The sequence below is a fragment of the Eupeodes corollae genome, chromosome 1, assembly GCF_945859685.1.
Source record: "Eupeodes corollae chromosome 1, idEupCoro1.1, whole genome shotgun sequence".
In the NCBI taxonomy this organism is placed as follows: Eukaryota; Metazoa; Arthropoda; class Insecta; order Diptera; family Syrphidae; genus Eupeodes; species Eupeodes corollae.
In genome coordinates this window covers 134,715,644-134,741,138 of record NC_079147.1, presented here as the reverse complement: position 1 = coordinate 134,741,138, position 25,495 = coordinate 134,715,644, and the positions used below count along the sequence as shown (strand labels likewise).

Here is a 25,495-nt window from a genome sequence, read left to right as displayed (position 1 = left end):
ATTTATTTATAAATATGAATATTGTTATTAACATTCTGAAAAATGTTAAGAAAAATCGAATTGACAGTTTTTTTAACAAAAAATAAAAACCTAAAGAAAAACTATTAAAAATTGGCAAAAATTGATTTTCGACTCAAATTTCTTTTCAAAAATTTGAGATGAAAGCTTCTTACTAATTTTTGCTTATAAGAAATATTGTTTTTAACATTAGGAATAATTTTGAGAAAAATCTAATTGATAGCTGTTTTTTAACAAAAAATGAAAACCTAACAAAATGTATAAAAGTTGGTACAAATTGATTTTAGACTCAAATATCTTTTCAAAAATTGTAGATATTGGCTTCAAACTAATTTTATTTTATAAGAAATATTGTTTTCAATATTCGATAAAATATTGAAAAAAAAATCGAATAGACAGTATTTTTACAAAAAATAAAACTCTAAAAAAAAAACAATACTAAAACTTGGTAAAAATTTACTTTCGACTCAAATAGCTTTTCAAAAATTAAAAATATTGGCTTCAAACTTATTTTATTTCACAGAAAATATTGTTTTCGATATTCAGTAATTTTTATATAAAAATCCAACAGTCCGTTTTTTCATAAAAAAAAAGTGTTTTAAGCAAGTCAAATCGACAGACGGGATGGGAAGTTATCAGTTTGGGTCGCATCCCATCCTCTTTTTTTTTTGAAAATTGAGCCCGAATAATATGTAAAAAAAAACAACAAATTTCTCCTAACATATTTTGATTTACTTTCCTAAGAAAAAAGATACAATTTTCTGACTTACATTCTTATTGTCTTGGTTTCTACATTTATATTTTACAGCATTCTTCGCATTCATAGAAAAACTGACAAGAACAGAATACATTATTTTTGGAGCAAAGCTACGTTCCAACATGGTTAGGTTAGGTTATAGTGGCTGTCCAAGATGGAACGGACACACTTAGGCCAGTTTAATGGCCCATTGTGATACCACATGAATCTTGAGGCTTCCTTCTAAGCTCAATGGAACCAGTTAGAGTCCCTTACGAAACGTGAGAGGCTGATTATACCGATATGATTTAGATCGTTTAGATCGTTAAAGAAGAATTCTCCTAGGTAATTCTTGCGTTTTCGAGCTAGAGCAGGGCATGTGCAGAGAAGATGAAGAACCGTTTCTTCCTCTTCCTTGTCCATACAGCTTCTGCAAAAGTCATTTGAGAATACGTTCCAACATAATTTCTAACATTTTTTTTGCGTGAAATGCACCAAAAAAGCTCTTAACTATTGTAATTTAGATCTAACATATGGCAAATTTAGAATCCTGATGAAATCTTAGAATCTTTCATATCTAGAGAGTCGTCCATATCATATCAGACCATATCGATGGAGTGTTCTAAACTATTTTAATAACCCCTTGAAATATGTAAATGTAAGGTTAATGGGTGAATCACAGACACGCTTCAGCTTCGACTTCGTCTGCGTTACGGTGGGCCTGCTTCGAGGTTGCTTTGAATGGCATTTCTATAATTTCATCCCTCCAAAGAGCAAATATTTTGTTTGTTGACATTTTTTTTACTGCTGTTATGCTGTCAGACAAAGCAAATGTTCAGAAAATTGAACTAGATCTTCCGTAAGTAGTGATCTCAAAAAAAGATTTTTTAATTTTTTAAGATCTTAAAAGGTTAGTATTAAATAGAAAATTAATTTCAGAATAAAAAAAATACTTCTCACTATTTTTGTGAGCCAACAAAAAAATAAGATGGAATTGAAGACAAGTTTCAGGAATTTAAAGGAAACTTAATATCGTTGGTAATGAACTTTGAACTGCTGGGTAATTTGTACGGTTGATGGCCCAAGCCCCGACGCAAAATTCGCCATGTTGAAGTGTGCGAAAGGCCGAGTTCTTCTGCACAGCGAGGAATAGGCTGTCTCGGTTTCTGCTGTACGCTTTGACGGGCAACGGCGATGTTCTCGGCTGATCTTGCGTTCCTTGAACGTGAACCGGTCGTCTCAAAATTGGCCAACATGTCTACACTAAAATTGGTGCGATGCGCGCAACGTTTGCGTTAACGAACACTTATTTTGATACAAAAGTTCTATCATTTGTGATGTTTTAAGATTCTGAACAGTAATAATATTTATTTTCAATACATCCAACATATAAAAATTAGTACAATTTGATGACGATAAAATAAACTAAGTATTTAAAAACAAAGTATCAAATCTCAACTTTCAACTTTCAACACCCACACTAGATTTTTATACTTTTATAAAAATGAGAGTGCAACAGTTGTTATGTTTATGTCCTTTGGTTGGAACATCAGCAGGAATCTTCAGTTTTCATATATTCTACTTTTAATTTCTTATCTTCTATAAGATCTCGAATGAAATGATGCCTTATATCGATGTGCTTTCAACGTGCGTGATAAACTTTGTTTTTAGATATGTTTATTGCACTCTTGTTATCGCATTGCAATATAAGTTCTTGATTCCAATTAATTAGTTCTCGTAATAAAGATTGAAGCCAAAGTGCTTCCTGAGATGTTGAGGCTAAGGCCATATACTTAGCCTCTGTGGTGGAGAGAGCGACAGTAGGTTGTTTCTTTGCATTCCGTGAAATAGGTCCTCCTTGGCATTTAAAGAGATAACCTGTAGTTGATTTTCTGTCATCTGAGTCATTGACCAGTCAGCATCCGAAAATCCTTCAAAACATCCTTCAATGTCTCGAGTGTATTCTAGCTTGTCATTTATTGTTCCTTTTATATAACGGAAAAGTCGTTTAACCGCTATCCAATGAGATTTTGCAGGATTATTATTAAATCTTAATAAAGCCCCCACAGCAAAGGATAAATCTGGGCGACTTACTTGTGCTGCATATAAAATACTTCCAATAGCTTCTTGATATTGAACGGTTTTCATGTAATCAGTTTCGTGTTTTCTTTGTTGATGTGTTGATGTGTTTCTTTTATAAGCTTTTGGTTAATATCTAAGGGTGTGCATACCGGATTACAATCCTCCATGTTGAATCGCTTAAGAATATTCCATAAATATGTCCGTTGGTCTTTCCATAACTTTCCCTTTACTCAATCGCGAGTTTCATCCAATTTCTTATTCCAAACTCTGCTAGATTGTTTGAGACCGTACAGTGATTTCTTGAATTTACATACTTTATTTTGAACATGTAAATTTCTTCGTTAAGTTCATTTTGCAGGAAAGCAGTCACAACATCTATTTGATCGATATCCAAATCATATCGTACAGCCAACTTAAAAGTACCCTTACGGACGTGTATACCTTACGACGGGAGAAAATATTTCTTAATAATCGATCCCTTGACGTTGCGAATACACCTTTACGACCAATCTAGCTTTATATTTTTCGACATTATTACTTGCATCTTTTTTGTCTTAAATGTCCATTTGGAATTTATTGCTTTCTTTCCTTTTGGTTAAGAAACTATTTCCCAAGTGCCATTTTTCAAAAGAGCTGTATATTCATCGTTCATTGCTTTTTTCCAATCAGACATATGTTCGTTCTTCATCGCCTTAGCAACTGTCTTTGGATCTTCATCATTGTTGCTGGCCACGTACGATAGATAACCTTATCTTTCAGGTGAATTTCTAATTCTGGTAGATTGTCTTATTCCTCTCTCAGATATGATTCCTTCTGAAGATTCTTTAACAATGAAATCATCTTGGGCATCCAAAAAACTGTTTTCACTTGCCGTTTTGTCACTTATTTTGATTGGTATTTCATTGCTTGAATTCACTGATGGAATTTCGTGTTCATTCAACACTGAATCATATCCTGTAAGAATATCACAATAAGATGTATCGTTTGTCTCACCATCTTTTGAAAAAATTTGCTCATGGAAAACTGCGTTTCGACTTATTATAACTGCTTTTTTCTTAACGTCATAGAAGCGATATGATTTTGAGTGTGTGCAGTATCCGATAAAAATTAATTCTTTTCCTTTGACATCGAGTTTCTTCCGCTTTTCTTTTGGAATGTGAATAACTGCTTCACAACCGAAAACTTTAAGATGCTGCAGATTCACTCTTCTCCCACTTCAGATTTCTTCAATTGTTTTTTCTTTTGTACCTTTGCAAGGTGTTAAGTTCCTTAAATAAACTGCCGTATTTGCAGCTTCAGCCCAAAAACTTTTGTGTAAACCAGACTCGATGAGAAGACAACGCGCTTTTTCGATTATTGTTCTATATGCACTTTGGTTGGGTGGTCGTTTGAGTCGGAACATATTGTTCAAAAAAGCAGTTGCAACAACATTACCCCTTTAGTCTTTCACTAAACATCCATTCTTCATTGAAAAACCCTTCTGAACAATTTTCGAGACAGATTAATGCATAAGTCAGGAACGTGAAGGACTTCAAAAAATTTAACCTCATTTTCTTTGAATTTTCCAATAGATACCTTCATATCGACTTTACCTATGCCTTGGACTTGCATTTTTGAATTATTTGCAACAACTACCTCAGAGTTAAGATTTTCCATCTTACTTGAAAAGCATGCACTATTTGAGCACATGTGAGCTGACGCTCCCGAGTCGAAATACCATTCTTCTTTGTCAAGAGCTGTGACGAAAAACATCCTAACATCGTCTTGAAGAAGTTTGGTTTTAATACTGTCTACTGTAATAAGAATCACAGAGCTATATATTCCCATTATCATTCTTCGGGAAGACCAGCTAAAAGCATTGATCCTATCCATTCTCCATCTAGGTTAAGACCAACAGACCTGAGCTTGTACGATGTATTTAAAACATCGTTGACGTATACGCATCTACAGTAGAGAAATCTTTCAATTTTGTAGAACAAAACTGTTGGATGAGCCCAACTCTCCTCACAAGACCAGAATCTTGAAAAATTTTCTGAAGAGAATCCCAAATCTCCTTAGCGCTTTTGCAATGTCTTATATGAGAATAAATGGATCTTTCAACAAGCAATATAAGCTCCGATCTTGCGTTAAAGAGCTTCGTTGCATCCTTCTCCGTCTCACTACCATCAGAAATAGCCTTCCAAAGTTCCAAAGCTTCATCGAAAAGTGTCCAGGAAGTTTTCGCTTCCCCTAAGCTTTTCAATACTGAATTTCGTTTCAAACATCTTTTCTCAATACAAATTTCCTTATTATTTGGTATTTAGATCGTGATTGGGTCCATAACCTGATGTTTCAAGATTCGGAACAGTAATAATATTTATTTTCAATACATCAAACATATAAAAATTTTTAGTATTTAAAAACAAAGTATCAAATCTCAACTTTCAACAATTTGAACGTGCTGTTCAATCGTGTAACTTGACATGATGATTTGACATAAGCAACTGAATAATAAACAAAAGACATGTAACCAAAACAAAATAGATACCACGGGGCGCCAAGATCTAACCGCGCCAATTGAAAAACCCTTTACAAGAAAGAGTCAAAAAAGCTACCTTAACCCCGATTACGCACACACGGTAATCAGACCGATTTTACTGTAGTGTAAGGCAGTATGATAGATTGCTTATGCGACACTGAATACCCTAATCTAAGTAATTCTTAAATATTTATAGAATCAATTCAAAGCACACAGCCTAAAGTCGAAGTTTCGATAAAAACTTCCAGATTTCTATACCTTTCATATCTTTCTGAGAGGACTTTCCCAGAAGCTATATGGATGAGGAAGAGGAGCAAACAGTTCTCCACCCCCTCTGTACATGCCCTAGCTCAAAAACGCTAGAATTACCTGGGATAATTCTTTTATATAATCATATGAATATAATCATTATTTCAGTCTTTTTGTAAGTGACTCAAACTGGTTTCATTTAGCTTAGAAAATCGCACCGATATACATGTGGTAACACAAGGCACCATTAAACTGTCCTTAGTTTGTCCAACTCCATCACGGACAGGCACTTAAACCTTTGATACGTTCTTCGGCCAAGGTCGCAAACTTGGATTTTCAATTAGGACAACATCATAAACAAGTAACCAGCAAATCAGAACTACCCCATTTAACGCATGGTCTGATGTATGTATGTATTTACTGGACTAAGTATATCCATACATAATTAAAAAAACCGAGAGTAATACATTTTTCTTACAAAATTTTCGATGTAAGCCCGATAGAGAAGGTTTCGAAAATCTATTGAATTTGTCAGTGTTAAAAGGCAGATTTTCAAGAACTTTGCTGGAAATTATACCAAGTCCGTTGATACGTTTATAAGTATTTGTAATTGTTACTCCCTAAACTTGGCACTCATCAATTAACTGTTTGGAACCAGTGCCTAGTGTGTATACGCATGAAATTCAATACCATACATAAAATATTTTTGCTCAAAACCTTTCCTGCTACAGCTTGTAGAAATGTTCAAAATATATTAAATGTCCCTCTATATACACTACTCGTATGTCCATTTTTGTATGAGAGAAAAATCAATTCTACATACCGAACCGATCATCCTTTTTCAACCTCATAATGAATTCGGTTCTCGTACGCTTCATAAAATTATGATTTTTTTACTTGTTCACACAAGCATACTATTTGGCTTTTTTTTGGAGGATAATGTTTGACTCATTCTACATTGACATGCCCGGATGATGCCTCAAAGGGGGGGAAATATCGCAGTTGCCTGAATCCTAAATTGGCAACAGGAAATGACCATGGCATCAGTACGTGTTATGTATACGATGTACACATCACTATAATACAGCTTCAAGGTTATGGTTGTTTTCCAGGAAGGACATTCATATTCTCTTTAGAAAGTCGAGACGAAATCGTTGGGGTTGTGCATACAATGTTATGTTGAGTTTAGGGCCCCCAGGCGGTCGGGTGGAAGGAATGACTGCTGCTTATTCCCTGCTGAATCCTATTATCGGAATAATAAACAAAAATATACTTATGTTCGTGAGAATCAGTAAATATTTCCTTGCAAATCCTTTAGGCAGCTCCTTCAAATAGAGCGGAATAGCCATTAATAGATAGGCCATAGAGGGTGAGTCAAATATATAGATACTCGAATGTATAGGTAAGGTATAATAATGAAAGTGCTGATGCTGAATAGAGGGAAAATTAGAGTTAGGTTGGTAGGGTGTGTTTGGCCATCGTCCCACATATTTTGGGAAATGTCCGAAATTGAATGAAGTGTGGTTGTGCGTATCGTAGAGCGTAGATACGTTTTGATTTTGTTGATAGTAAACGGTTAGAATTGGAAGGCAATTAGACACGTGCGCGTATAACTTAAGCTCTTTGTCTTTTTTGGGGCTTTTGGTGAGAAAGATAATTTAAATATTTGGTTTTACTTGTTTGATTTTCGTTTAATTAAAATACCCATTTTTGTTTAAACAAAAAATTATAAAGAAGCTATTGATAATTTAAATGAATTCAGCTAAATTATTTCACTTACGAGAATTTTCATTCTGCGTCAATAAAATTTGAGCTACTATTAATAATAGTTCAACCTCCAAGAAAGTTTCATGGATAAGGTTCAATGATATCATATCATGGTCAGCATGTAAATTGTCTGTTTTATTTTTCTCCAAATTTTGATGATTACATCCAAAATCTAATCGATAAATTTGATTAAAGGTTATTCAGAAAATTGATTGGTGTGAAAAAAGATTAAATAACCATCACCGTCCCAGTGACATTAGGCTCAGGGACATAACGCCCAACTTTTTTTTGGGGCTTATGTCTCACTTTGGTAGGACATAAAACCGAAATTAAATTTGGGCCTTAAGTCATGCTCAAAGATGATCTAAGTCCCAAATTTGTTTGTTAAAAATGGGACATTGTCCCCAATTTTTTTATAGAGCCAAAAAAGAATAAAAAATGTTTATATTTCAATAAAATGAACAATAATTTTTTGATACGGTGATAATACAAAAATAATCACGAAAAAACAAAAAAAATATTTTCAACATTATTTGCAATACAAGTTACTGCAACAAAAAAATCCAATACAATAAATAAAATAAAAACAAAGGATTTTCAATATATGTGGATTTGAAAAAAAAAAATAACAAAACCCTGACAAGGTATATTTTATAAATAAACAAACGAGGAATTTTGTATTACCTGTCTGCAAAACAGACATAATAATTCATTATGTTGAGCAATTAATTCTTCGTGTAGTACCCGTGGCATGATGGTTAGTGCGTTGGACTGTCATGCCAGAGGTCTTGGGTTCGATCCCTGCCTATGCCATCTAAAGTCTTTTCACGGGTACTGCCTCTTGCGAGGAATTGACAAATTCTCCAAGAGTAACTCTTGTCTTGAAAAAGTGCTTTCTCAAATTAGCCGTTCGGATTCGGCATATAAACTGTAGGTCCCCTCCATTCCTGACAACATTACTCGCACACAGGAATGGTTGAGAGTTGTAAGTCACTAGGCCCTGGTTCTCAAAGGACTGTTGCGCCACCCAATTTATTTTTTTATTTAGTTTCGAGAAACAGCTACTGCACATTTTTCTAGGCAAAATATTTCTAGGATTTTCGAAGCAAATATTGCAGTCCAGGGTTTCAGCGTGAAAACGTTGTCCAGGAACGTTCACAACATCTTCTTAATTGTCGGTTGATAAATCTGAGAGGTCGGAAGATATATGAACATTACGGTTAGAAAAACCATATAATTTGGACGTCATTTCATTGATAAATTCGGAAATAGTTATCCTTCGTTTGTCGAGTTTATTCGTTAAACAATCGATGAACTTGTTCCTTATCTCAAATTTCGCTATGTGGCGTTCAAACATATTCCATGTGTGCCCATCTAGAGACGAAGCAAAGTCAACAGTGGGTTTGAATTCTTCGTCTAATAAAGTGAAGCAAAATGTAAAAAAAATTGTCATTTTTCGGTAAAACCTGAGCCTATTTTGGGTTGTATGACTTCAGCAAACTTGTAGTTCGCATAGCTTTCTTATAGACCAACAACTATTTTCATGGATCCTAAACAAAAAAAATATATTTTAAAAATTATAGTATAACTTTGTATTAGGTGAGGAACCTTAGGAACCAATGTCTCTTAAAGTACTTGACAAAAAAAAAGTTTTGTCATTTGGTGATTCTTATTCTCATTAGCCCTAAAATTTTTATTTGGGTCCTCGGTCTTACTTGGGCCCAAGTTAGATTTCGGCTTTATGTCCCACTCGGGTGGGACAGTAAGTGGAAATATATTTTAACTTAAAAAATAAAATATCAATCTTACATTAAAGTGGTGCTATATTTTCGGCTTAAATTTGTATTACAATATTTCATATGTGGTCAAAGTAAAATAAGAGGTTATAAATCCAATTTGTGTTGTATGTGGTTCTTGTAGGTATGTTCCTTAGTTGCACTCGTCAAATAAGGGTTTCGATGTGGTGGCCGTGCGAAACCTAGCACTTCGCAGACGGCATCTCTGATGGCTGCAAGACAATGTTGCCGCTGGTACTCAACGCATAAAACCTCTAAAGAGTTTTTTAAATAATCGGAAAACTTGCACTTGTAGCTGTCGAATCTTGTCAAAATACTTTCTTGTCTTAGTTTGGATCGGATATCCTACTATTTCGGAATTATTTCATTTCTCAAAAAAGTATTACATTTTTGGATTTTTTATTTGAAAATCGTTATAGCGGTGTTTTTTAAATAATCTCTAATATATTAAATTTTCATGTCACAGTGTTGGTTGCAATACTCCTCCGAAACGGCTTAACCAATTTCAATAAAATTTTGCATATAGAGAATAAATTTGTATCTATTTTTTATATTCCTAAGTGCTATTATTGAATTGAATCAACATAGTGCAACGATCTTACGAGAGTATTTAGCGACGCTATATGTACAATAAAGCAGTGATTACTGTTGAGGATCTTTGCATTATTATTGCCAACTTTTACCACTCACTAATTTCGGTGTGCATTCACCAAATCGAAATGCATCTTATTTAATAGACGCTGAATTGAATCGAGAACTACAATACAATACTGTAGAAATGGCAGCGATTGAAGAACAAAGAAAAATGTATGACCACATCATGCTCTAAGTTTTGGCAGGACAAGGTGGATTCTTTTTTTGATGTACCAGGTGGAACTGGCAAAACCTTCCTTATTTCGCTAATTCTAGCTAGGATACGATCAAATAATGGTATCGTATTGGCTGTTGCATCTTCTGGGATTGCGACAACTTTATTTGATGGAGGCGAAACAGCTCATTTAGTATTTAAACTGACACTAAATCTTCAAAATAACCCAGACGCGATGTGTAATATTAAAAAGCAATCATCCATGGGCACAGTGCTGAAGCAATGTACAATTATGATCTGGGAAAAATGCAATATGGCACACAAACATTAGCTTGAGGCGTTGAACAGGACATTAAAAGATATAAAAAACAACGACAGACTATTTGGGGGCACTCTGTTACTCCTTTCAGGTGATTTCAGACAAATACTTCCCGTTATTCCGCGTTCAACGTACGCTGATGAGATCAACGCGTGCCTAAAACCATTGCCACTAATGTTGAAAAAGTACAACTGAAAGCAAATATGCGTTTTTAAATGCTTCAAGACATTGACCAGGTATTTCCCTATGTACACCCGGCAATAAAATAAGTGCGGTTTATTTTGTAAAAAGTACAATGAGAAATTACCAACAAAATTTTCCGCAGAGCAAGATTGTTTTATTAAAAAAATTGGTACAACTGAAACACACAAATTGAAGAAATTTTTGTGAAAATCAAAAGTTAGAATTAACTTAGCAAAAAAAAATTACTGAAACTATAAATTGGTATGAAAACAACTGGAAATTGAGATTCTATAAAAAAAAGTTCATTTAACAATTGCTTCAAGGAAGGGATGTGTTCGTAGACTACTTCATTAACATCTGATGTTGAAGCGAGCTTGAAGCTGGCCTCAATTCTATTACTGTTGATATTCTATACATACGTACCTGAATCTAGTTGAAATGAGCTTGATTCGACTAGATTCCGGTCGGGGATCAGAGTCGAGTCAAAATTTCTGAAGAAAAACATGTGTGGAGGAGTTATTTTTACAGATAATGCATTATGGTCTGTTTATTTGCATGTTTGTGTACAAAAAATATAGTTTTGTTTTAATCAAATTAAAAAAACTGCACATGGAGTAGATAGCGTATTCTTATATTTTGCTGAATTATTCAGTTCTTCATTATTTAAGACGAATCAAACTATCTCATTTACTTAGTGGCAACTAACTTAATTATTATCTTTTCTATTCTTGCAAAATAAGCCCAGTTAGTCCATTTTCAATAACAAAACTAAATAAAATCAACAGTAATAGATTGATCCCCAATGGAAAACACATGATTCCAAATGCACAACTACTCAACGAACACAGCCATCGAGATACAAATGCAATATTAATCGAACCAAATTTGAGAACGAAATCACATAAGATCCATTCAAGACTCCTATAAATGTCAAAAACCCATCCGTAGTAAGATTCTACTCTAACTTTTTTTTGGTAGCATTCATACTGCGGATATTGTTTTTGTTATTCGTGTAAAATCCTACCATACTATTGATAGATTTTCCAAAAAAAACACGGGTAATATATAAATTATGAGTGGCAAAATCCCAAAATGCAACATTTGTCTGCAGGAGACTTGGTGTCATACAAATCTATTGATACAGTTTGTGATATAACCGAATCTGTAAATTATCCAACTGAGTTTTTGAACTCAGGCATGCGACCGCATAATTTACAATTGAAGGTTGGATCTCCGGTAATTTTGATTCGTTATTTGAATCCACCACAGTAGTTGTGCAACGCCACGCGATTAGTAATGAAAATTTTTATCGAAGCCATAATTCTAAATGGGAAATTCCGAGGTGAAAATATATTATTGCCGCGAATCCCTATTATACCCACAGATGTGTCAATTCAATTTAAACGACTTCAATTTCCAATAAGATTGGCATTTGCAATGGCTATCAATAAGTTTCAAGGCCAAACTATGTCTGCCTGCGGCTTAGATTTGGGCACTTTATGTTTTTCACACGGACAATTTTATTTACGTTTCGTGCTCGAGTGGGCAAAAATAGGATCACAAAACATATTGTACACTCTGTTGCATTAAGGGATTTATATTGTTTTTTTTTTTTTGTAGTTTTGTCATAATTAGGGAAATGTATATAATTATTATTTAAGAATTAATTTTAGTAAATTAAAAAAAATTTGTTGGTGAATTGTCACCGTTTACAGTGCACTTTACCTCTACCACTTATATATACCATATCCTTACACACTTACAATAAATTATTTAATGACAAAACAACGTTTGTCGGGTCAGCTAGTTTTTTATATATGTATAACATTTTTCAATTTGAGTTTAAAAATGTTTAAGGTAGGCAGTTAAAAATAATTACGTATTTTTAAGATATTGAATTTCGAAAAAAAGTTTATATATTTTTTTAAATCAAAAATAAAAACAATGAATTTTTGATCATCAAATATTTCTGAAATAATATAAGAGCTTGTGCAGACAAAAATTATTGATAACCGTTGATTAGTTCCTGAGAAAACTTAAAAACAAAATAACAATTCTATCGGGGGTACCCTTCTAGAGAAATACAAAATATGTTTTCTTTTTTTTGTTGCGAGAAGCCAAGTCAAGAAAAAGTTTAGACGAAATTTAATACGATTTTTTTGGTTTTTTTTCGAGAAAATCTGAATTTTTGACTCTCGGCCAACAAATTTGTGTGGGGACTATTGTTTTATTTTTTAATTTAAACGAAAATTAAAAAAAAAATAAAATAACGCGAATTGGCTTAAAACCTTAATTTCCAAATTTTAATTCTATATAGACCTAATTTTTTGGGCAGTAGGGGCCAGGACAGACAGACAGTCGGAGTCGGTGGACCCACTTTTTTCGACTTCTCTACCATCGTAATGCCAACATTTTGTACGAATCCAATAACTCCTGTATAGTTCATATATATACACAGCTGGTCAAAAAAGAGGCGTGATGATTAATTTGTGTATTAATTCATTTTATATTTTTATGTTAAATATTAAATTTACGTAGATATTTGTAAAGCTCTTATTTTAATTAAATAAAAAACACTTTAAGGCTTTGAAATACATGGATGTTTTTTCACTTGGACAAAGAAATAGGTGCGATTTCCTAAATTAGTAACATTATCGTTTTTGACAATAATTTCTATATCTTTTCACAATTGTTGTTTTACTTACTTTAATAATCGATTCTCAAAGCAGGAAAACCACCTAATAACCCAAATAGTTGTCGCCCAATAAGTCTACTCAGTAACTTAAGCAAAATATATGAAAAGGTCATCAAAATTAAATTTCTGTATTTTCTTGAGACCTCGAATGTCATACCAGACCAACAGTTTGGTTTTAGACAGGGTCATAGCACCTCACACCAAGTCCTTAGAATTTGCAGACACTTTAAAGAAAAAATGAGTGCAAAACAGTCTACAGGTCTTATCCTTTTGGATGTTAAAAAGGCTTTTGATAGCATATGGCATGACGGGATACTTCATAAATAAAAGTTATTTGGTTGTCCTTTATATCTCGTAAAAATAATACAAAGTTTTCTCAGAAACAGACAATTTAAAGTATATATGAATAACATACATTCATCATTAAAAAATATATCGTCGGGTGTACCCCAAGGATCAGTATTGGCTCCTTTATTGTACATTACCTACGTTGCTGATTTTTCAGAAATTTGGAATTGCGAAATAGCAATGTTTGCCGATGACACCGCTATTAACCGTGGGTTAATTCTGTCAAGTATCTAGGTGTATACTTAGACAACACATTAACTTTCCGTGACCATATCACAAAAACCCTAAACAAGATAAGTATTGCTACTAAAATGCTTTACCCCCTTATATGTAGGAAATCACGCCTGAGTAAATCAAATAAGATAATCCTCTGTAAAGTAGTTTTTCAAGCTACAATTTTGTATGGATGTCCAGTGTGGGAAACTTGTGCAAAATCGCACATTCAAAAACTACAAATTTCACAAAACAAAACTTTGAAAATGATGGCAAATCTACCTTGGTTTTTTTCCACTCAACTCTTACATGAACAAACCGGTATATATCCAGTTGCAAGAAAAATTGAATTTCTCAACCAAAAATTTAATTTAAGATGTAGATGTAGCGATTCTAAAAATGTATTAATACAAAATTTAATAAACCTATAAAAGTATATAATTTATTTATTTATAAATATACCTATATGTATGTTTTTGTTGTATTATTATTTTTTTTTTGTTTAAATTATTCATTATTTATTTATTTATTTTCTTATATGTTAATTAATTTATTTATTTATATTGTCTATGTATTTATTATTTATTCCCTTTTAGAGTTTATTTATTTATTTTTATTCGGTCTTTATTTATTTATTGTACTTAATATTTATTTATTTATTTATACATTTATTTATTATTTATTCATTTATTATTATTTATTCTTTTTCATTATTTATTCATTTATTTATTAATTAATTAAACAAAAATGTACTTATCTAGTCAAATACGTATATTTCTTGTTTCTTATATATACAATTATTATTAAAAAACGCAAATATTATGCCCCATAGCCTGGCAATTCCTTTAGATCTTAAGTTTATTTTTATTTAGTCATTTTTTTCCTTTAATATAAAACACTGCATAAAACATATTAAATGAAGGTTTTAATCATAGTTTTCCTTCAAATGTAATCTCCAATTCAAAATATCTTTAAAATATTATAAAATTTTTCAGTTGTAAGATATAAATTAAATATCAAATCTCTGAGCAAGCTGCGTATTATAAAAACAAAAACAATAATTTGTAAAAAGCATTTATCTATGAAAATAAAATATCTATCTATCTATCTATAAATCAAAAAACTGAACAAAGTTTTTTTTAGTTTTTTTTTTTTAAATAATTACATTACTCAAAGTTGGTACACATTGATTTTCGACTCAAATATCTTTTCAAAACTTTGAGCTATTGGCTTCAAACTACTTTTATCACTTAAAAATTATTGTTGTCAACACTCAGTAAATTTCGGAGGAAAATCTAATTGACAGTTTTTTTTACAAAAAATAAAAACCTAGCAAAAAAAAAACAATACTAAAACTTCGTAAAAATGTACTTGCGACTCAAATAGCTTTTCAAAAATGAAAAATATTGTCTTCAAACCTTTTTTATTAAACAGAAACTTTTGTTTTCGATATTCAGTAGTTTTTTTTTTCATAAAAATCCAAGAGTTCGTTTTTTTCATAAAAAAAATAAAATCTACAAAAAATAGTATTTAAATTTTGTAAAAAATGATGTCGGTTCTTGATATTTCTCAAATTAATTTTATTCATCCAATTTCAAAATCAAATGGGGTGTTGTGAACCAGGGCCTAGTGACTTACAACTCTCAACCATTCCTGTGTGCGAGTACTGTTGTCAGGAATGGAGGGGACCTACAATTTTATGCCGAATCCGAACGGCTAGTTTGAGAAAGCACTTTTTAATGACAAGAATTACTCTTGAAGGATTTGTCAATTCCTCGCAAGAGGCAGTACCCGCGAAAATTATTTTTTTTAAATTAAGGTGGCACAGGCAGGGTTTGAACCCAAGACCCCTTGCATGACAGTCCAACGCACTAACCATCATGCCACGGGTACTGCATTTTTTTAAAATTTAAATCCAATGCTACTAAAATTGGTAAAAATTTGTTTTCGGCTAAAAATCTATTTTACAAAATTAGATTTTTAAAGTAAACTATTTCTTTATATGAAAAATATTGTTGGTAATTTCAGAATTTGTAAAAACAATTCAACTGACAAATTTTTTAACCCAAAGCGAAAACTTTCAAACTTTTAAGCAAGAAGACAAATCGACAGACAGGATGGGAAGTTATCAGTGTGGGTCGCATCCCAGCCTCTTTTTTAAATTTGAAATTTGTGCGAAATATCGCCGACTCATCGTCAAATCCCACTGTGAATTTTAATGTTGGTAATAAAGTTAGTTGAGGTTTGCACAATTTGACGGCCATCATAACTGTACCAGAGTTTGGTTTATGTTTGTGGTCTAAATATGTGCTAAGCCAGTCAACACGTCACGTCAGTTCTATGGTGAGTCGTTATTTATTTTGTTAACTAAAGTTTATTTATCAGTACTTTTGTTAACTAAAGTTTATTTGTATTTATTCATTTAAGGCTTTAATTTGCTAAAATGTAGTTTATTGATGCCTCCGCGGATTCTTCTATTGAGTTACAGAAGGATCTCCATGAGGATCTTTTGGCTATTCTCAATTCTAGTTTATACTTTTTGAGAGATTCTTTATAGGAATCCCAATCTTGGGGATGTCTAGTCTTTTTCGCTCGATTGAAAAGCCTTCTACAACCTCTCCTGAGTATATCTAGTTCAGCAGCCCACCAATATTGTTTCTTCTTTCCTCGCACTGTGGTGATGGGGCAGGCAGTTTCCATTGCTTTATTGAGGTCTGCTGTAAGTTCATCGACCTTTTGATCGAGTTCAAGAGCGCACAAAGGCGGATCCGAAAGTTCTGGTTTAATCAGATTTTTCAGAGTCGCTCTATATTTTGGCCAATATGTTTTCTTATAATTCCGGAATTGGATCGGTTTTGGGGTCCCTTCAATAAGTGAGAATTGGATGTATCTATGATCGGAGAACGAGTTCTCCTTTGATACTCTCCAATTCAATATTTTATTTGAGAGATTTAACGAGACAAGAGTCAGATCTAAAACTTTTGGTCGATTTTTTGTGACGAAGGTTGGTTCACTACCTACATTACTTACTACCAGATTACTTGTTAGAATATAATCAAAAAGAGACTCACCTCTGTTATTTATATCGTTACTACCCCATGTAGTATGGTGCGCATTGGCATCACAACCGATAATTAGGTTTGTTTTCTGTCTTGTTGATTCAGCGACCGTCTTCTCAAGAATGGTACCAGGCAGTGGACCCTGGTGGTCGTGGACCAAATATGCTGATACCAGCCAGTAGGTATGGTTGTCTATTACCATACTGGCTGTGGTGACGTCTTTATCACTGAAATGAGGGAGTAAAAATACATTTAGATTACGTTTTACTAGTATGCAGGACCTTGGGTTACCTTTTCCTGTTACATATAGTACGTAGTAGCCAGGAGTTCTCAATCCTCGAACCAGGGATTTCACAATCCAAGGTTCTTGGATGAGAACGACATCTTCTCCAATTTTTGTCAGGCGGAGAAGAAGGGAGGCCGAAGCCGTTTTAGAGTGTTGTAAGTTAATCTGTAGTATTTGCAGCATTTTGGCTACAAATAGGGAGATCAACCTCCACCACTGTTAAATCCAGCTCATTCAGATCAGACGAAGACGAACCTAATAGTTCATCTTCTTCCTCATTGGGAAGAGCTTTGTCTATTGAGTCATCGGTCTCCATTAGGGATAAACCTTTGACGTTTTTGGGAGAAGACTGTGCTGCGACAGAAGAGGGGCCCGCCACATTTTTATCCACATCCAAGGATGGGAGGGTGATGATAGCACTGGGACCCACCACGTCTTGCTGCACAGCTTCGGAAGAAGACCTTACTGCGACAGAAGAGGGCCCAGGTAGATCATCAACAACTTCCAAGGATGGGAAGGTGATTGCAGCAATGGGACTCACTACGTCTTGCGACACAGCCTTCGAAGGAGGTTATGGAGGCTCGCATGAAGCGTCTGCCTCATCTTTTTTTATATACGCGGAGCGTGACTGACTCGAAGCCGTATCTTATCACGCCCTTATCTCGCGCCAGAGAAGCCACAGAGTCTTTATTGATTACGATAATCGCACTTCTATAAAGACCCTTTGGCTCCTCCAGTTTCGCGATCTTCCAGTCGTGACAAGGGAGGTTCGGGTTGCTGATCCTGATCATTGCGCTAATGTCATCTGGACAAGAGGGTTCTATCGGGATCCATGCCTGAGCTCTCGGCCTGCAAGGAATATCTTCCTTTGCAACGACCTCGAGTTTTGCGCCTGGCCAGACTTCGCCCAGCATGCCGACAGCAAGCGTATATAGATCGCGCAACCTCTGATCGTTACAAGCGATGAGTTTGACATGACCTTGATGCCAACCCCAATCGCTTGTTACTGGTGGTGGACCCGGATGCTCTCTCATGACTTTGAGAAAGCCAGCCGAGAGCCCCAGTGTCACCATCTGCCAACGGTCAGAAGTAATCGTGCCATCAATATTGCTCCTATCAATGACCGCTACTATGATCTTTTTAGGCTCTTTAAGTACATCACTGAATGGTTTAGTGAGTGGTACTCTGGCCATGTTAGGAGTGCTGGTGTTTTGCACTTTGGGCTTTTTAGGGACGGGAGTGGGCTCCTCCAAAGATCTTTGTCGTTTTGACGTGGAGTCATGGTGACTGGTTTTATCTATAATGGATTTAGCCCACTCCTGCCTCTTGCTAAGGATGGGATTACTTCCATCCCCCAATGACGAACCAGAGGATTTTAGAATCCTCATCGCATAGCGCCGTTGTTTATAGGAGCTCCTAGGAGCATTCTGGAGAGGTTTACTCTCTTTGTTAGTGGAAGGATCATTTTTCACGAACTTTCCACTACCGACCTGAGAAAGCGTTCTAGTCATTGATACATCCTTTACCATACCGGAAAAAGGGCAGTGACTTGGCACAAGCCCTTCTCCGGTGTTTGGCACAGGAGTAACGACAGCCGACGTTGCCGTCGAACTTCCGCCCGGTGTGGATAGAACCTGTACTGCACACGAAAAAGGGCAGTGACTAGGCACAATCCCTTCTCCGATGTTTGGCACAGGTGCAACGACAGCCAACGTTGCCGCCGAACTGCCGCCCGGTGTAGCTGGAGTACCGGCACCGGTTTGACGATTTTGCTTTTGTTTTGGGTTTGTTTTTTTGCTTTTGTTTTAGTTTTTGTTTTAGTTTGTTCATTTGGATTCCCACGAGTAGGCGAAGTAAAAAGGGGGTCCATCTGTGCAGAGATTCGCTTACACAGATAAGGCTAGCTAATCCGGAGGTCGCCTGGTATCCGGATACTCCGTTAACGACTGAGCTATTTTTAACAATTGGGCCCTCAGCCTGGCTGATCATCGGCACGGGTCGTATAACACCTTAGATCCAGCCCAATTGGGAAGTTGAAGGGAGGGATATGTATTGGAAAAGGAGAGACGAACAGCAATTGAGCCATAAGCGTCCCAGGAAGGAGACAGGGTATTGACAGACAGTGATGCACTATACAGTCAGGGAATAAGGAGCCATTAGCCAGCATAGTAGCACAAAGCCGATGTAGGAGTTGGTAAGGATTGGGAAGGGGAGGGGCGAGCGACCTTTAGTTTCAGGGCTCTTCTGGGGAAATAATTCCCGAGAATCATTGACCTTACTCAGCTTCTACAACTCGACAAGTTCGACGCTCAGGTAGAAGTTCATAAGTTAGGAGAGTAACATGACTTTTGTATCTAATTGTTTTTTTTTTTTTAATTCATTGATAAGACATGAAATAATGCATTTAGTTAAAAAAAAAAACATTCAAATAACATTAAAAATATATGTTTTTAAGTTGAAAAGTGGGGCAAAGTAGTCCAAGATGTTACATTGCTCCACATCAAATTTTTAACTATATTGCTCGTATTTAAAAAGCTAGAGCAAAATTAGTGTTGTATTTTAATAGCCCTGGATCAATGATTCAAATCTGCAAGAAAAAAAATGTGTACACAGAAAACTTTTTTTACAAAAAACAAAACAGCCTCTTTTTTTTCATTAATTAATTATAAATAAATACGGATTTAAAGAAAACAAAACAGAAAACTTAATTACTTTAAACAAAATAAGTTTAAAATAAACATAAATAACAATTTTTTAACAAACGAAAAAATAGTTCACTTTTAAAAACAATAAAAACATACATAGAATAAAAAACACATTTACTTATAAAAATAAAAATAATTTAAGGAACAGTAATTATAAAAATCATATTTTTTTTCAATTAAAAATGGAGCTAAGCTCCCCGACATAAAAAATTCCGCTTTTAGGCACTTGTTTCGGTGGTTCAATGAAGCCTAAAACATCTTTCCAAGGGTAGGTAAGTTCATCTCTTTGATATGGCCATTTCCATAGCTTAAGCGATTTTCGCAAAGTGTTGATCGTTACCGTTTTATGATCGAATGCGACAATTTGTCGGGGGTATATTTGTCCCTCATATATAAAGGCAACAAACTTTCCTTCCTCTCGGACTATTTTCGTTAAAATTACTTCATTCCGATCGCCTGTAGTTCTTCCTTCTACAATCGATAAATCGGTTTTCGTCTTCATCCTCCTTAGCAAGATCCTCGTAGTTTAGATCATCACAAGAGTCATCATCGAAAACCATGGCTTCTTCCATTATAAATTGAGATGTAGAGGGCCTGTGGCGAGAAGTGCTGGGAATATCGTCGTCATTTACAATTGTAACTGGAACTTCTCCATAGCCCAGGGCGTCTTTGGTGGTGTAAACGCTTCTTCCAGGTGGAACGTTCATTTTTTTTTCTGTTTTTGACAAGCGCCGCAGTAACCTCTAACTTTTTCGATGCAAGAGATTCATGAAATGCTGACTGTACTGCACTTTTATTGCAAGTACTTCTTGGCATGAGGCTTAAAACTTCTTTTAAATTCAGAGGAAATATTCCGCATTTCTTAAAACCAGATTTCAAATTAGCTTCAGCGTTTTCCTCAATTATTTTCATCATTTTAGCCAATAATGGAGGACATTTTTCTTTTTGAATGTTTGTATGTCGCATACCGTCGGGAGTGCCCTTCCATTCTGCCAACACTTTTCGCCAAGCTATTTTTAATGGACGGAAAAATGCCACATCAAGCGGCTGCGTCAAGTGGGTACTATTGGGTGGAAGACAAATTAAGTGTATACATGGTTTTCTCGACACATTTGGAGAGCATCGACAGTTATGTGCGATGACAGGTTAGTACAGATTAGCAAAAATTTCCTCCAAGTTTTTTTAGTCGTGGTATCATTTGAAACTGTAGCCAATCTGTGAAAATATTGGCATCGAACCATCCAGATGATCTAACATTATAGCGGCATCCTTTTGGACCACATTCTTTCCATGTTGTCCACATTTTAGAAGCCCTATAAACTATATATAGTACACAGACGTTTTTGAAGCGTTTCTTATAACCTCTGTATATTTGCATCCTTTTTTAACAATTACCTTTTTCTTTCCAGGGTCGTCTGTAAGATTTGTCTCGTCGAAATTCCAGATGTTTGTGGGAGGCACATAACTTGTTTCACTTGCCAAGTTCTCAAAAAAGCTTCGTAGCATTGGTACATCGACTCCAGCTCGAGTGCGTTTTATATTTTCTGCAAAACGCACAGAAATGTCCGAGTGTCTAGCAATAAAAGATTTTGCCCAGTCTAAGCCAGGGAAATTATTTTCAAATATTTGTACTGTGCGCCCACAACGGTTAAGGTAGTTTTTAATTATGTGGCGCAATTCACTGGTATTTATGGGAAATCCATAATCTCCCAAAGAGAGTTAAAAAAAAATCGATTGTATTTTAACTTAATATTATCATCGTCCATCATTTCAAATGGTGTATGTTCACTTCCCAAACGATTTGCCAAGTTATGAAGTACTGTGCAAGTCAAAATAACCTTGCATGCAGTTGCTGGTGACAATCTCAAATAGTAAAGGCAAGGAAATTTTTCCTTCAGAATGCCCAATGCATTTTTTAAAAAGCCTCCTCGTTTTCTTATGAGCCCTCAAAAATCTTAATAATGCTTTAGATTGTTCATCTTGGGGTGGAACAAATGGTGTTATCAGCAAACTTTTTCGCCCATAACCACTGTCTCCTAATATTATTGCATTTGGAAATGGACTCCATCCATTTTCCCACCGTCGTGCTACTGAGCTATTCCAGCGCGCAGAAAAATAAAAAACTCCAAATTTCTGTCAACAAATGCTTACTCATTATCAGTTCGTGCATCAATTCTTATTAATGACCCATCGACAATGCCAGCAACACAATTTAACTTTTAGAAACACCCTGTCCATCAGCAACTACATGGTACTGAGATCCACTTCCAAGCCAGTGTAAAGCACATAAAATTTGGGTCTTAGCATCAAGAGCATGGTTTCTTTTTGTGGGATGCTGGAGGTGCAGACCGGTTTTTAACAAAACATATTCTGCTGTTGTTTTGCAGACGCGAAATTTGTCCTTAAATTGATAATCACTTAATGAAGCGAAATCATTCTTTATTCTTTGTCTAAAAACTCTAGGGTGGCGTACTTTACTTTAACTTGAAAACATTATATCAAAATAAAATTGTCATCTTACGACCGAAACTAAATTGCCTGTCACAATTGTCAACTATATACTGACAAAATTGTAATTTGTACTATTTTTTCTGTTTCATAACAAAATTGTCACTACAAATTTGTCGGGGAATTTGTAATAATTTTCAAAATATCCCTGACAATTTTTTTATGATCCGCAATCTTGACAATTGTCGCAAATTCCCCGACAATTTAAGATTTAGTTGAAGTTTTCTTTTGCTTTTAGTATCACAGTTATAAAATATTTCAAAACCATACACGAAAACTGGTATAACCAAAGTCTTAACGAGAACTAATCTTGTCTTTGGTGGTGTAACCTTTTGAGCTGTCCATAAAGTTCGAAGAAGCAAATGTGTTTTACCCACAACTTTATTAATATGGTCATTCCATGTAAATGTTCGGTTGAATACCAACCCTAAGTTCTTTGACTTATCCACGAATTCAATTTTTGAAAAACCAAGCATAATTGAGGGAAAATAAGACAGATCTAGCTTCTTTTTCGAGATAACAAGGCGTTTACATTTCTTTGGATTGAGCGAGAGACCATTGTTTACCGAACACCTCATATTTCTTTATAGATCATCGTTCAGATCATTGGAACAATTTTCTATGAGCCCAAGAGGCAGCTTTTATAGATTTGAATATCATCAGCATAAAAATGCTTCGATGAATTCAAGATTGTATGTTGTACGTCATTTATGTACATAGAAAATAACAGAGGGCCCAAATCGATCCTTGTGGAACGCCCCTTAGCACAGGACAAAAATTTAATAAGGCAGTCTCTAAGAAGACAGCCTGTGTTCTATCACTAAGATAGGATGAAAACAATTTTACAGCAGAAGAAGACATATTAAAACGGTGGCTCATCTTATTAATAAGAATAGAGTGGTCAACCATATAAAATGCCTTGGAAATTCCAGTAAGACAAGAAAAGTAACCTGGTCTTCATATAGTTGTGCTCTTGTGTCTTCAACTACTTTCAAAATTGCTGTGGTAAAGCTATGTCTGGCACGAAAACCCAGACTGAACTGAGACGAGAAGATCATTACGTACGAGATAATCATTAACTTGCTCATGCATAATTCGTTCGCAGATTTTGGACAAATAGGGAAGAATTTAAATCGGCCTAAATTCCTGATCCGATGAGTTTTTAGGTATTGGAATAATTTTTGCATTTTTCCACTGACAAGGAAAATCACAGGTCAAAAAGATTATATTGATAATTTTAGTTATATACGGAAGCAGAAACGGTAGTATAGCTTTCATAAAAACCAGGTGTACTCCATCTATACCAACTGCATTAGAGTAAATGGATAAAAAGATTTCCACTACATTCGTACTTTCTATTCTTTCGAAGAAAAACGGGTTTTCAGTGGGGTCTACAGTGCTATTAAACGGGACTCTATTACCATAGATATTAGTATCAGGAATCGATAAGAAATGTAAGTTTAGTTCATTTACATCTGTATCACTTTTGCACTTCAATTTCTGCTTGCCTACTCCTAATTCCCGAAGATTATTCCACATCTTTCGCCCGTCTACATTAGTTTTAAGCTTATTAGAATAAAACTTTGTTTTAGCTATTTTTATCTCACGGACAACTTCTTTTCGTTTATTTTTGCAAGCTTGAAGGTACTCATATTTATATACGGTAGCGCTTCCATCGCTGGTAAGCATGATCTCTCTGCATTATTAAGAAACGAATTTCATTCGTAAGCCAAGCATTTTACAAAGTTGTCAATTTTTTATGGGAACTAATTTATACAATTGTCAGGTTTGTCATTTACAAATTGTCACCTGTCACCTTTCGTACCTGTCAATATTTATAAAATAGGGCCCAGCTGTGTACATACGTCAAAAGCACAAAATAATTCTTGTTGCTTATGTCAAGTTTAGGTTTAATGCATAACAACTTCAATCTTATTTATTTAAAATTTTCTAATTGTTTCCCTGAATATTTATTTTTTTTATATATTGTCTTACAATGAAAATAATTTTCATTTCGACTAAAATGATGAATTAAATTTAAAAAAAATACCCATGTATAATAAACATTGACGCACAACAAATAAAACAGTTTTACTAATTTAAGTCCTTGAATAAATAAATAGTGTATTGTTATAGTTTTAATATTTTTGTTTATTTAGAAATATTAAACTCACTCAATATGTCATTTTTTACCTGAAAACTTAAATGAAAACAAAAACATTCCCACTCTAAAAGAAAAATCAAAAAACATGAATTACCCCACTATTAAAGTCTATATTTGATTCTCTCACCACCCACCATTGCGCACTAGTATATTTGTTTCGTTTCTTCTGCAAACGTTCTAAGCTGAGTTATTATCAAAATAAAATCTTCCATCACCTTCACAAACCAGACATTTTATGTTCTCCCATTTTCTAAACGTTACTCTTAATATAAATAGAGTGATAGTGATAGAGATAGTTATTCTTATTAGTTAAGATTTAAGAAAGAATTAAGAAGAGTTAAGTTATATGCGCTCTGAGCTTTGTCCTTTGCATTTAATCTCTGAGAAAAGCAACAGGATTAAGCAAAGCAGAGAACAAACAAAAAAGGAAAGCAGCGCAATCGTAGTAGTATCTAGTCTGGTCTTTGTTGGTGCGGTTCTATTAGCTCCACGAAACTCGCTTTAACTTTAGTACTTAAAATTAAGAAAAAAAACAAAGTGAGGTGTGAAAAAAGTGTTAAATACAAATATTAATATTTAAAAAAATAAAGTGAGGTGTAAAAAAAGTGTTAAATAAAAAGTGACTTAAGGTAAAAGGAGAAAACCCTGAAAATTTGGCCATTTGCAGAATTAATAAATAATTACAGTTCACAAAATTAGTAAGTTATTTTTAACTCAAAACTATTAAATATTAAGATATTGCTCGAAAATCATTTTATTTTAAGTACTTTAATTTAATGTTATACATATTTATATAAATGACGTACTTTTTTTAGTTGATTTAGTAGTTTTTAAAAATCTACTTCAATTAAATTTTATGTTACAAAATTATAATATCATAAGCAATTGACATGAATTTAACGGACTATTTAATCAAAAAAAGTATTTTCACCTTGAATACAATTCATTCATTCTGAACAATTTTAATAAAAAAAAAAGAGTCTGGGATGCGACCCACACTGATAACTTCCCATCCCGTCTGTCTATTTGTCTTGCCTTAAA

At 34.3% G+C, this 25,495-nt stretch overlaps 1 protein-coding gene across 1 annotated transcript; it reads right to left on the bottom strand.

Annotated features, from left to right (window-relative positions):
- Nucleotides 1-2,533: 2,533 nt before the first annotated feature.
- On the bottom strand, nucleotides 2,534-2,902 carry LOC129944893 (uncharacterized). Its single transcript, XM_056054557.1, has one exon. It carries the CDS (start codon nucleotides 2,900-2,902, stop codon nucleotides 2,534-2,536), a length of 369 nt encoding a protein of 122 aa, XP_055910532.1.
- Between the last annotated feature and the right edge of the window lie 22,593 nt (nucleotides 2,903-25,495).